The sequence below is a fragment of the Gouania willdenowi genome, chromosome 24 (genome assembly GCF_900634775.1).
Source record: "Gouania willdenowi chromosome 24, fGouWil2.1, whole genome shotgun sequence".
Lineage (NCBI taxonomy): Eukaryota > Metazoa > Chordata > Actinopteri > Blenniiformes > Gobiesocidae > Gouania > Gouania willdenowi.
Genome location: NC_041066.1, coordinates 7,998,708 through 8,012,882, shown reverse-complemented (window position 1 = coordinate 8,012,882; position 14,175 = coordinate 7,998,708). Strand labels below are relative to the sequence as shown.

The 14,175-nt window shown below is 37.3% G+C and overlaps 2 protein-coding genes across 3 annotated transcripts in view; one reads left to right on the top strand and one right to left on the bottom strand.

The window, feature by feature from the left end:
* Nucleotides 1–203: 203 nt before the first annotated feature.
* Nucleotides 204–3,729, bottom strand: mrps10 (mitochondrial ribosomal protein S10). Of its 2 annotated transcripts, none has more exons than XM_028439831.1 (7): nucleotides 3,568–3,729; nucleotides 3,357–3,409; nucleotides 3,195–3,261; nucleotides 2,930–3,069; nucleotides 1,936–2,044; nucleotides 1,665–1,754; nucleotides 204–424 (listed from the first exon to the last, which is right to left on the bottom strand). In XM_028439831.1, the coding sequence occupies exons 1-7, from the start codon at nucleotides 3,712–3,714 to the stop codon at nucleotides 344–346; spliced, it is 687 nt and encodes a 228-aa protein (XP_028295632.1). In that variant the 5' UTR covers nucleotides 3,715–3,729; the 3' UTR covers nucleotides 204–343. The 2 variants fall into 2 exon arrangements, with proteins under 2 accessions (XP_028295632.1, XP_028295633.1); XM_028439832.1 differs by having other exon boundaries at nucleotides 3,195–3,258.
* Nucleotides 3,730–5,450: 1,721 nt separating this feature from the next.
* The window catches only part of tulp4a (TUB like protein 4a), a 42,760-nt gene continuing 34,035 nt past the window's right edge, over nucleotides 5,451–14,175 (top strand). The window contains 2 exon segments of the mRNA XM_028439545.1: nucleotides 5,451–5,503; nucleotides 10,777–11,628. Coding sequence (XP_028295346.1) covers nucleotides 11,377–11,628 — 252 coding nt within the window. The 5' untranslated portion in view covers nucleotides 5,451–5,503; nucleotides 10,777–11,376.

Here is a 14,175-nt window from a genome sequence, read left to right as displayed (position 1 = left end):
AGAGGTGCAAGTATGACATCTCAGTCAGACTGGTCACATTAACCCGTTATGAAGAACTGATAAATACCTCCTTTTTTTGTGTATTTTTCACTTTTGTTTTTCTATTTTTCAAATAAAGAAAAAGAAAAAAAACTCTTGTTTGTAGTATTTCAGCCCAACACCTCCTCAGTTAGACTTTATAATAGAAAACAGACCCAGTAAAGTGAGGTTAAATACAGTTTAATAAAGGACAAACCACTGATGAAACACTGGGTATAGAACTGAGACGACATTATTTTCATATCATATTTTTTTCATCAACACGGGAGTTAAATAATATTGTGTTGGTTGGGCAAAGCTGTCTTCACTGGTTGGGCGTGTCCTCTGTGGAGATGTCCGTCCACATTGGTTCAAGGATGTGATTCGGAACCTTCTCCATGGAAGTCTGATCACAAATGAAAAATATTCACAACATTAATCTAAATGATGCCACTGCCAATATTAATAATGTCCATTCTAAAAAAAGTTGTTGCACAATAAGAAAAAAAGACGTTCATGGTCATTTAGTGACCATGGTCCCTATTCTCCCGTCTGGATTAAAGCGCTTTTTTACACGCTTCTCTCCTGCTCGTATTCTCCGCTCCAGGTTCCTGACACGCCCACCACGCGTAAATCAACCAAAACCACGTAGTCAATGAATGAAGGCGGTCTAAAGCAAAGGAGGCGGACTGGGCCATGATGTCATTATTTTTGGGCTGTCTAGAAATTACGGAACATGGAGTTTTCCCACCGCTTGTAATTGAAGTCCATGAAAATGATAAAGGGCACTTTTAATTTGAGACTCCTTTGTTGATAAACAATAAAACAGGTTGATTTGATCAGATTATTGATCAGATTATTGCAGTTTGAGGATTGGACACATTTTTCTGTCTGAGCCACAGTTAAAATCTCTCTTTTTCCCCTCATATTAACACCAGAATAATGTTTGTTTGTGTGGAAAGCCTGATTATATTAACTTCTTACGTTCCTGCATTCAAAAATAATCAGCGTGCATTAGTCATCATCATCATCATCATCATCTGCCATCAATGTTTCAATTGTTATTTACTCTTGTAGTTGAACAAACTGTGGCTTTACATTGTACACAGTGTTAAAATAGTTGGACGTTAGTCAGACATCTGTCATTGTAACGAGCTGAAGCGCGCGCGCGCACGCACGCACGGCGTGCTTGTGTGACTCCTCCCACCCCATGGCAGTCTCTTCTGCAATATTATGAGTGTGTGTGGCTTAAATTGTGACTAAGTCCATACTTTTAGTGCAATATAATATTTCACCTTATCGGCACGCTGCACTTATTCCAGGGTTAGAAACGTGTAAGAGGAAAAAAACTTAAGCAGACTGGAGAATATGCGTAAAGCCATATTTAAATAAGAACGCCCACATTTCAGGGCCGCTCCACCCAGAGTGCGTAACTGGGATGGAGGCACGCAGTGACTGACTTAAGTACAGGGGGAGAATAGTGTCCCGTCCGACTTCCGCGTACGGGAGAATAAAGCCCCTTGTGTTACAATAACAGTGTAAAAACAGACTTATTTAATATTTGACATATAGAGATTTCCTCTGATACATGATTTAGAATGCAAGAATGCAATCCTATTATGTAGCATTACATTACTACATCTTACCTTTGTCACCTCCATAGCTACGCCTTCAGGCAAGTTCCTCTGAATATATTCAAGGTACACCCGTGCAGTGCTGCCAGTCATATGGAACAGCTACAAACACAATGAAAAATAAAAAAAAAACAAAAATAGTCAATTTTGGTCAAATGTTTCATTTTCAATTGAGAAAATTAAAGTAAATTCAAGATCACATTTGTTTATTTCATTCTAAAACAACTGTAAAAATGTTTGTTCGTGTTTTAAAATAGCCGAAAACATAGAAAGCGTCTCTTACCTCAATGCACCGGTAGTGTGTCCTCATCTCATACTGGACTCTGTGCTTTTTGAAGATGTGGACCGACTTCAAGAGTGTCAACCTCTCTATGTCCTTGGGAGGCTCAAAACTGCATCAGAGGAAAAAGAAATGAAACTCCACCAATTAGAGAAGATGTTTAGATGTTTAGCAAATCTTTGGCATCATCAACTAATAATTTATAGTTTTTGATATCTACCAACTACAAAGAAATCAGGGCTGGCTCTGCACTCATAGGGGTCTGCTAGAGTGGGCAACAAAATTCTGAATAATAAAGGAGACAATTTACATAATCTAAAATAATTTAGGATTTGTTCCACTAAAAAAAAAAAAAAATTGTTTAACAACTATAGAACAGGACTGGGCAACAGGAACAATAAATGGTTTAGTCCGTTTTTGTAGTTGTTTTATATTTTTGGTGTATTTTTAATTATATTTCTCTCTCATTATGCACATTTCGTTTCTATGTGCCTTTTAAGGCTGTTTTGTGTGTTTTTAGAGTCTGTATTTTTTATTTGTCATTCTGTGTAAGTTGGTTATTGCATTATATGTTGAGTCATTTTGTGCATATTTGTTGTTATTTTGGAGTCATTTTTAGTCTCGTTTTGTAGTTGTCATGTGTTTTTGGAGTAAATTTGTGTATTTCTGCTGTCCTTTATTATATTTTATTTTTTTTACTTTGTATTTGTTATTTTTTTTTGTGTGTGTTTTTGGAGTCATATTTGGAAGCTACACACTTAAGCCGAGATCCCAGTTGCCCATCTCTGCTATAGAAAGCGGAATGAAGGCTTTATTTTTGAAAACCAAAGTAAAAATAATTAAAAGAAACTGAAAACAAACACCACATCAACAGAAAGATGGATGAAGTAACGGTATACACATGTTAAACTACATTTTAATCTAAAACTAGGACAAAATTCAGACTGGTCAGTGTTTTTGTTCCAAATAATTACGAACGTTATCTGTAACTGCTCACACTTTGCTGATGGTGATGCCCAGCTCTTTGGCCGCCATGGTGGTGAAGAACTCATAGCTATCCAGCACAGCTTTGTCGTGACCTTTGACCTTTACTGTGATTTTCTGAAAGAGCGTGTCAGGCTCCTCTGTGACCGTGACCTGAAGGGAAAACACACATAAAACAAGAAAAGGCTTGAACACACTCTTTGTAAATGAGGAAAATAAACACTTAAAAAGACTTTTTTAAAGCATATGTAATGAATTATAAAATAGTGAAAACTTACTGATGACTGATTGGACAACAAGGACGCTGCTGAATGGAAACAGTTCCTGGGAGGGATGTAACACCTGCTAAAATGAGAGATATACCATTAATAGGTGAGTATTGACAGTTATAGTAATAGGTTACATAAAAAGCTAAGACAGGAGAATGAAGTCACACTGACCGGTTTATGCTGCACTTTCTGCTACTTGAACAGACTGTGAAGCTTCTCGAACTCTAAAAATTGAATTAAATTAAACATGTTAAAATCATGCGACGCAGAAAGCCTTTAAACTAACTTATCAACCTCCTTCGTTTTGTCTAACGCTAAAGAAATTGTCGTGTGAATTGTGAACATTAAATACAAGTCAAAACAGAGATTTCAGTTTTCCTACCAAGTATAAATTCCCTCTTAATATCCTTGTCACCGACAGTAACTCCTTCCTGAGCGCCATGGGTGCCGCCATGTTTTCTTCTTCTTCTTCTTCTGCTTCTTGTTCTTCTTCGTCGGTATCCTGGCGGTTGGCGCCATAGACATACATATATAAAGAAGATAGACCTGTCGGCACTGGCGGCCATCTTGCCTCGGTCAGCTCGCCTCCTCATAACATTGTGTAGTAGTGGCGCATGTATTTTTTAAATAACCATAACTTGCTCAATTTTCTATCGATTTTCAAACGGTTTGGTTTGTTATAAAAGTCAGAGATATCGTTATAACACTGCACTTATTGATAATTATGTTACACTTCCGGTCAAAAATTTGGAATCACCTATTTATTTCCCCTTTGGACTTCAGATAGAGTTAAAGAGTTATTCCTTCACTCTTCCCTTTTATCCACTTTATCCTGCATAATTTGGGTCTCCCCATGGCAGAGTATACCAATAGGACGTAAGATGATAGTGTTTGCGGATGAAGACGGCTCATGCATTGATAAAATCACATCTTCTTGTGTGTTTACAAATATTAAAGCTGCAGTATGTAAGGTTTTTTTTTTTTGGCCCCAAACATACTCTCGAAGAACGGACTCCACGGAGGTCCGCGCGGACACAAGGGGGACATCAGTCCGCCCCACATACTAGTTTCAGAGGGAGAGTGATAACAGATGGGATAAATCACATGTAAACGTTAGACAAACATATCCAAGGTGGAGAGAACATGCGCAATTAATTTGCAGTGAGGGCGTGGAGTGGTGTGGGTCTGCCCTGATCTGCAGCTGGGATCACTGCAGCCACCTGTGAGCGCTTTGGGACGGGGGAGGGACTCACGGCAGCAGCCACTGCAAAGTGAGGACAGAACTAGAGGGTGATATCTGCTTTCATGTCAGAGTCTCTAAAACGTCAGAAAACTCGTTACCCTAACCCAGTGGTTCCCAAACAGGGGTACGTGTACCTTTAGGGGTACAAGAGCACATTGCAAGGGGTACTTGGAAAGATTTAACCATTTATTTAAATATAATCTGGAAATGTTCCTCGTTCTTTTTTGGGCTTTTTTTTAAATTTTTTTTTTTTTAACAAATTTAACACAAACTATCACTACCATTGCTCAATAAAATACTATTTTTTCTTGAAACAGGAATTAATTTTATGCTGTAGAGGACATTTTATCACACTTTTGACAATAGGAGACAAAAATAAGCTACATTTTACAAAGGAGACCGTATTTACTTACTATTGAAGTCATCACATAAAAATGCATGGTATTTAAATAAAATAATGATTGAACTTTAATTTACGCTCATTGTTTTTAATTTTTAGATTAAGCCTTAAGGAACCAATGTTCGAGACACAGTTAGGGGTTTAGGATCGCTCACTGTTCCATGGATTAAAAAGCATATGAATATCATAATTTAGCAAACGACACTTAACGACAGCCTTCATGACACCGTATTCATCCTAATGACAGATAATAACAGCGTAATGTCAGCCTTATGTATAAAACTTCAAATAAAGTGTGACCAAAAAAGATAACTTATTTAACTGTTGAGGTGATATCTATAGAAATGTAGTAGAGGAAAAAAAAAGTACACTGGTCTTTCAAAAGCAGTGGAGTGAAAGTAATAACTATACCCAAAAACAGAACTCAAGTAAAGTACAGATACTCAAAAAAAACTGGTACAATACTTAAGTAAATGTACTTAGTTACTGTCCACCACTGGTATAGTATAATAACCAGGTTTTCTTTGGATGCTCGGTGTGGGAGTGAGTTTAAAACACATGAGCAGTACACCTGAGTTGTTGATAAGGCGCGGGTCATGTGACAGTCACGTGACCCAGCAGTAGGCCCTGTACAGTAGCAGCTGCAGTGAGCAGCGGCAGCGGCGCAGCACGGAGGTAAGCTCAGCACCGTCAGTCCGTCTGTCCGCCTTTATTCACCACAGGGCTGCTGACAACTGACCGCTACACTCACATCGATGCCGATAGTATCACACGTTGACCAGTTTGGTGTTCACGTTTAACAGGTGCTTGAGTAAACAGTGAGTTAGCTGTAGCAGGTTAGCGGCGGGTGGACGAAGCCAGTCCCCGCTCGGCTACCGTTGGTGTCATGGATCTACTGGTTACCCAGGAAACAGAGGCGCATCTTCTGAATGATGCTGCTGGTTAAAGCAGATATCAGGGGGAATGATTTATTTCGTATAGTTTGTGTTGTTTTACTGAACATATTTCGCTTTTTTATATTCAATTTTAGCCGTTCACCATCTAACAAACCGGGCATTAATTTATGGTAAATAGGGTCGGGTGTAAACAAGGTTTTCGTAAGCAGATTAAAGAATAATTACATTCTTAAACTATACAATTTCAACTGATTTTGTCCATACATTACACATGTGGTAACTTATGTATTATTTAATATGTTATTATGATGGCAAAAAACGAAAGCAGAGAAGTCAGTCACCAGCCATTCGGATGAACCACTTGATCCGTGACACCGCTCGGTGCTCTTTGTGGAGGAGAGGCTCAGACAGGCAGCATTAGCGGCTCTGCTCGAATCACAGCACGACGACAAAGAGATGAAACACGGCGGTGGTGGAGATGAAGCCCACGGTTAACGGGCATCCATGTCTGCCTACAACCAGGCTACAGTTAGCTGGAGGCTAGCAGCAGCTCCGAGCATTGGGACTGTTTTTTTGATGGATTTGGGACTAAATGGGAGTCTGTCATTGAACATGAACTGTTTGATTATGTAGAGGCAACCACAACAGGTTCATATGTTGTTGTTATCTTCAAACAGCAGCTGCTCTTTGGCTCATTGATTTAGAAATAATAATGTTCACAGACAGTAGACAATTTTGCCTGTTGATTAGTCTCTTTAATTATCTACTTCTTATCCCATTTGATTATTTATCATTATTATTATCGTGTTTAGCCATACAATATAATATGGGTCTACATTGGTATTGGTTTTTCCATAGATATTGAAATACTGATTTGTGCTGTTGTTTGAGACAACCTGATAAAAAGGAATATGGTACTTATTCTGTTACTTAAAGGTGTCTTATTTTACACATATGATATTTATTTGTGGAATACATCCAGTCGGGCATTGCATTAAACATAGCCTTAACTCTTATTTCTGTTGAGATATACTGTAAATATGCATCATGAATTAGGGTTTGGGGGAGGGGATCTATGTATATATCAGCATTAGGGATGTCCCGATCCAACTTTTTCACTTCCGATCCAACACCGATATTGCAGCCTTGCATATTGGCTGATAACGATATTGATCCGATACGATATCACCACGAATCATCCATACTTTTAATCCTTTTTTTGTTGTGTGGACTGTTAGAAAAAGCTTGATCAAGTGATGTTACTCAAACATAGAACAATAGTCAGCAACAGTAGGTTACTTTGTTGGATTGTGAACCAACAAACCTATGAATAGAAGTGCTGGAGCAGAACATTTTATCGGAGAGCTTATATCGGTGATTTTGGATTGGCCGTGGCTAAGGTATCCGTAGACTGCCACTCTATGGATAGCCCCCCTCATTGGCCAGTTTAAGTCACGGGATAGATGCACCATGCGACTTAAAGTTTCGTCATTTGTATTTTAGCTCATATTTATTTTTAGCTACCCCGCTAGCCCTTTTATTTTAGCCCTAACTCTAACTCTATAAATAAAATATAAACGCTTGGCCGAATACCGAAAATCGAACGCGGTTGTTACGTTTTTCACTAATTTTTTATCATAGTGCATAAATAGCCTAGAATACATTTTTAGACATGTTTTTTTAAAGAAAGTAAATTTTTATTGAATATTCTGACATTTTTTAAATATTCCAGTAGCCTTTGATTTTCATAAAATGCACAACAAAGTTTTTCATTTACTCTATATTAGGCCTTCAAATAAAACAAAACATGCATTCCCAAAAAAAAACCTAAAGTGCATAAAAGTGGATAAACCCACAACAAATGAATTATTGTCCTTTAGGCACAAGACTGCTTATCCACAGTAGATAGGCTAATAATGTAAACCGAAGGCTCAAGTAAATCTCAATAAGTGTTTGCTTGTAACATCAACTGCTCTTTAATACTTAAATATCTCCACACCGCCGACATTTTACGGAAGGCGAGAGGTCACCGCGTCACTGCACGTTGTTTGATTGCGTCATTGCGTCACACGGGACTATTCGGTCTAGCCTTTAAGTCACTAAACCAAAGGCCGAATGTGACTTTTTTTTGCAATATTTGGCCGAATATATTCAGTTACTGAATATTCGGTGCATCCCTAGTTCTAGTTTATATATTTAATTTCCTGTCTTTGTTTCATTGCCTATGATTTTGGCTTGTTTCACATAATTAGGTCTAAGTTAAAATGTCATTCTAGGATTGATTTTTAGGGCTTCAGATTTTCCGTGATCGTGGAAAATGGACGGGGGGAAAAATGGTATTCACTTCCTCAAACAAAAATGTCAACACTTTTATTATTTTTTAAGTTGTTTTTATCATTGTTGTTTAAACAAATTCAAGAGGAAATTTCAATATGACACCTTATATAATATATCCTCAACTCGCATGCATGTTTTGAGACAATATCACACATTTGTCTTTGTGAACGCTTGGTCAGAAAGACAGAAATGTTTCGCACAAAATCTGATGTAATATGACAGACTGCACCTTATGAAATGGTAATAGATGGTATATGACACGGACTAAAAACTCTACTGACGTGGCGTTTGCTCTACTTTTGACCCTCAGTCACTCGTTATCTGGGAAAAATCCCACAGAAATGTTTGATTTGGTCCCAAAACATTATTAGTGATACCTAAAATTATCGCCAGCCGATGAATCACCCCATTTGCACGAACATTTCCCACACAGTCGTGTGATTTAATGCTTTTGCCTTCACGTGTCACCAGTTCAACGAATACACCATCAGCCAAACCTGTTTTTGTACCAGGACCTTTTCAGATTTGAATGCAGTCATAATAATCTGAATTCTGAACCACTTGTTTATCGCAACACATTAAAAGCACCCTTCAGATGAAGCTTGCATACATTTTCAGTCACAGGGTAAGATGATCACTAGTCAGTTCTTAACATGTAGCTCAAGATTTTGGACAAGGTTATGGACAGAATTGGACATTTTTCCCATTTGTCAAATTTTCTGGACATTCAGTCACTCATTTGATAGCATGTAGTACAAATGCGTGATACTGGGCCTCATGGAAGAAGCCATATAAGAACAAAAATACACAAAAAAATGTGTTCTTTCCTGCAGTTTTGTTAGTACCCATTGGTTTTTGGGATTCACCAATATTTTCTCACCTTATAAATTATCATAGGTGAGAGCACTTGTACTACAATAAGAGAAAACCTCACAGCCTATTAAATGATTGTCCAATACCATTATAAGAAACATAAAAAACCTTATTAAACATTATTATATATTAAGAATGAACTTTAAATATCAGTCTATTTAATTTGTGATTAAAAATCAGTTTTTTTTTTTTCCAATGTTCAGTTCTCGCTGTCTGTAACACCAGGAATGACGCTCTGAAATATAACATTTCATACCTTTAAATTAAATTTGATTTCATTTAAAGGTTTTTCAATTTTACAGCTGCTAAAGTGATTTTTGTTCCTTTTTGGTGTGTCAGTTGTTTGCACACAGCACAACAACACCTGTCCTTATATGGTGTTTAGTGGGCGTCACCTATGCTAATCAGCCCACTCTGTGTACAATCAAGTGGGATTCAACTTTCAGCGATCAGTACACCTGGCTGAGGGACTGATTTGGAAGTTAAGAACCATCTATGCATCCAGGGTTGATTTCTGTTATTTTTTCTCTTAACAAAAAAAAAAAATAGAGAAAATATGAGATCATTTAAAGAGAATATTGCAGCATGAAGCCCATAGTCAGGCATTTCTGTGTCATGTTGGAGCACATTTTTTAAGAAAGAAAGAGAACGTTGATTTCTTTTTCTGCCCGTTTTCCGCGATCACAGAAAGTCAGAGGCCCTATCTGCTCCATTACTCCATTATGTTCACTGTTATTCACTGTTTAAACAAAGCGATGGAGACCACTCTGTATCCTGTATGAGAGCTTTTATCTGATTATAGGCTTTTACTAAATTGATGCAGGATTGCCCAACACCTTCATAACAAAATATTACTAAAATGATTAATTCCTACACACATCACTGTCTGTCATATCTGTAGGGGTGTGCATTGCCATGAATCTTGACGATACGATTCACGATTAACATTTCCATGTCACAATACAATATATCCCGATATCAGTAATTACAAATTTCACCTTTACAAGTACAAAATGATATGAAATACAATGTATTTCTGCTTTCTTTTTTCTTTTAAACTCGCGAGAACAAGTATGTGGTAACTAACTGTAATTCAGTTACCAATATAAAAAAACAAGTGGTATGTTTATCAAACTGCCAAATAAAAGTTAAACTTTTGCTTCTACAACAGATTCTGTTAAGTTCTTAAATGCTGACTTCTTACTTAAATTCTGTAAAAAAAGAAGCAAAAAAAAGTCACCACATACAGTACATCTATAAAAAAGCCTAGTATGTTTTATAAAAAATAAGTGTAATCAACTTCCAAGCTAAAATGCATTGAGGAGTGGGGTAGTTTAACAAGGTCTGATGTGGTTCACTGACACCTAGTGACCTGGCGTTTACGTGATATACGCATATTTGATTTATTATCGCTTAGTTAAAAACATGAATAAAAAAAATAGAAATCCAATCTTCCATCTTTTTTACTTTTTTTTTTTTTTTTTTTTAAATTGTATTAAACTAAATTGGTTGTTTAAAAGCTCAAGCTGAATTTTCATGTTCCTGTACTGGTACTTACTTTGAATAATTTAAAAATCATTTAAATATCCCTCCACTGTGCAGGCTCGTCCTCAGTAGTGAGGGATAATTTTAGGGTTGGGCATTAATATTGAAATACGCAGCCGTGGGCGGGAGCTCAGAGCTTTTCATGCTTTCAAACTGCTTCCATCTTTACATGACGTTATAAACTTTAATCTATGTAAATAATAGGCTTGTTACGACACATTACCGCAAAGCTTTGTGTTTTGTTTGGCACGATTTGTGAATAGTAACGAGGCACTGTTTTGTGTTTTCACCCATCAGTCCTTTATGGGATGCCTGAGGCAGGCTGAAAGGGCAGACGCGATGACGTTGCACGGAGAAGCAGCCTTTCTGTGGGCAAACAGCTGATGGAGAGGAGTCCCTGCTCCTCCTCTCTCACACGCACAACTCCCATCCAATGAGGAGGACGCAGAGCGCTGGAAGGAGAGACTGAATCTGGAGGAAGACCTCATCACATCACCTGGAAGCACTGGATCAAGCCTTTTTTTGTTGTTTTTGAGGATGTGAATTACCTTGAAGGAATATTTTTGCCTCTTTGTTGCCTTGTCCTTGAGGTCAGCCCAACAGTGCGTCTCACTGATTAAACACAACGACTCCAGTGCCTTTTGTTGTGTACATGACATCTTTTTAGCCACAAATTTTGTTTTTTCTCCTGACTGTTGGGAACAGTTTTCATTCATCTCAAATACTCACGGGTACTGGTCTCAGAGACGATTGATGGAGAAGCACAAATACTATGCACCGTTACAAATGTCTCTCATCTGACACCAAACTCATAACGTCGGCAGAGGAAAGGTGCTCGCAGCGTCACTGAAACCCCTCCCCTTCAGCACAGCTCTCTGGATTCTGAGATTTTGCGGGATGTTCGCTGCCGTGGAGCACGGCCCGGTGCTCTGCAGCGACTCCAACATCCTGTGTCTGTCCTGGAAGGGTCGCGTGCCCAAGAGCGAGAAGGAGAAGCCCGTGTGCAGAAAGCGCTATTACGAGGAGGGTTGGCTCGCCACGGGGAACGGTCGAGGGGTCGTCGGGGTTACCTTCACGTCCTGCCACTGCAGACGGGACAGGCCCACGCCACAGAGGGTCAACTTCAACCTCAGGGGGCACAACAGTGAGGTAAGAAAAAATGTGATGGATGTTGCACTTGTAAAATGAGTGAAATTGTGTTTTTTTGAATAATGATGGAAAAGAACTGATCAAAGCCATCCCTCAATTAGGGATGGGTGATATGGATTAAAACTCATATCTTGATTAGGGATGTCCCGATACAACTTTCATTTCTGATATGATTCCTATATTGCAGCCTTGCGTATCGGCCGATACCGATATTGATCCGATATCAGCATGAATCATACATACTTTTTTTTAATTTTTTATTAAATAATAATAATTACTTATTTTGTAGTGTGGAATGTTAGAAAAGGTTTGATCAAGTGATGTTACTCAAACAGAGAACAATAGTCAGCAACAGTAGGTATGAGAAAAACTGACCCATTTAATATTATCTAATTGGTTACATACATATATTTTTACATTCAACATATCTGCAGTATTCAACAATTCAATAACATAAATAAAGAATAAATTGCAAAAACTAAAAAAATGGAAATTTTAATCCGATTGGGACACCTCTAATCTCGTTATTTTTTTTTTTTTTTAACAAAATGGTGATATACGATGTAAATCTTGATCGTTTTAGTTCAAATGGAGTCTTACAGAAAGACAATTCAGGGTTAAATTTCCTGATATGAAATTCCACACAGGCACATTTATTAACAAATGGAGCCAAAAGTGGCACATTGTGCAGTTATTTCCTGTAAGGGACAGCAAGTGTGAGTGAGTTCTTTAGTATGGCTTGTTTAGTGGTAGATCTGGGTCAGGACGCACTCAGAAATCCATCTAACTGTGCTTTTCATGCTGTTCTCCACCTAAAACAGGTATTTTGATTAGGGGTCTTCCGATCCGATATTGGTCCGACATCAGCCTGAAAACTGATATTGGATTAGACTGTCTGATTTTTTTATTTTTTTTTTTTATCACATCTGGGCCACGTCTATCCATTGAATTTGTATGTAATCTGGACGAATGGACATTTCGTGATGCATCCGGTGTGAATGCAGCAGCCAATCAGGACGCAGAACACAATGCACCTTCATACACTGTAAAAAAAAAAAAATAAATCATGCAAAATTGCGCTGTAAAAAAAAGCCGCAAAACTCCGAGGCTGCGAAAGGTGAACCGTGTTATAGCGAGGGACTACTGTATATCGATATAGGTGATATTGTAATTTTCTATATCGCCAAAATAGAAAACTTCATATGTCTTGAATCTTGATATATCGCACAGCCCTACCCTCAATGCAGAATTAATCAAAACCACTAGTTCAATGGTTTCCAACCTTTTCTTGGGATTGTGACCCCATTTTGATATCACACATTTCTGGCGACCCCAAACACATTTTGTTTTTCTAGAATTAATTTTTGATGTTTGTTTTTCTGTGTTAAAGATACGGAGTAGCCAAGATTAGTGACTCATTTTAATTATAAAAATATTTCAATTGAGTTATTCAACTTAATTTATATAGCGCTATTTACAACAATAGTCATCTTGTCGCGCTCAAAGACTTTATGTAAGAATTCAATCTGTAGATTATTAAATAAGAATATCTATATAGATTAATATATAAGAATATATAGATTCAATAAATGTAATGATTATATAATTGTTTTAAATATAATTTCAATCATTATTATTTTTTTTTTTATCAATTGCTAGACATTTCAGGCGATGCCGTTTAAATTCCAGGCGACATGGTTAGTTACTAATTCTTCATGCGAGGCTCAGCTATTTGGTTTGAAGTAACTTGGTAGGTAGTAGCAGCCAAACCCAATCTTTCAACGCATGTTGTGTTTGCCCCCAAAGACTCTGCCAAGGTGACCCTCCCCACACATTTTTCAAATTTCATATTTATTAAAACATTTCAACATACAATCTTACAACAAGGTACATAATGGTTGAGTCCTTTTTCCTTTGACCAACATCCTCACGAAATATAAGATGACATTCTTCCTCAGAATGACTGTGCTGATTAAAAGAAACAATTAGTTGTACCTATTCATAAACATCAACCAAATCATGTCCAGGATTCATGTCATTCAGTGACATCATAACCAGTTAAACCATCCGACATACTATGTTTCCAGTCAATTATGTAAAAACTTTTATTTTATATGATTTTTTTTAGATAAAATTAAATACAAAATTAAAAAAACACTAGTTGAAAGTTCCAGCAAAATAATGACGGATGTTTGTTTCTGGGTTTACACGGAAACATTGAAATCCAGCAGAAATGGAATGTCTTGCAAAGTCAGTGGATATCACGGAGAATACCGGGAAAACAAATCAAAACAAAGTGTCAAGTGAAACACTAGTATCCTTTTTGACTGGTGAAGAAACGCAAGAAATCACAGTAAGAATTAAATAAAATGAAGGAAAAACCTTTCTATGCATAGAAGTGGACTCCATATCCCACAATTCAATATGCAAACCATTTCCAAATTTTGTCAATAAAGATTAAAACAAACTTCCTCGTACAATTTCAACATTTTACATTTTTTTTTTTTTTTTTTTTTTTTTTTTTTGTGGAAATGATCTTTGATTTAT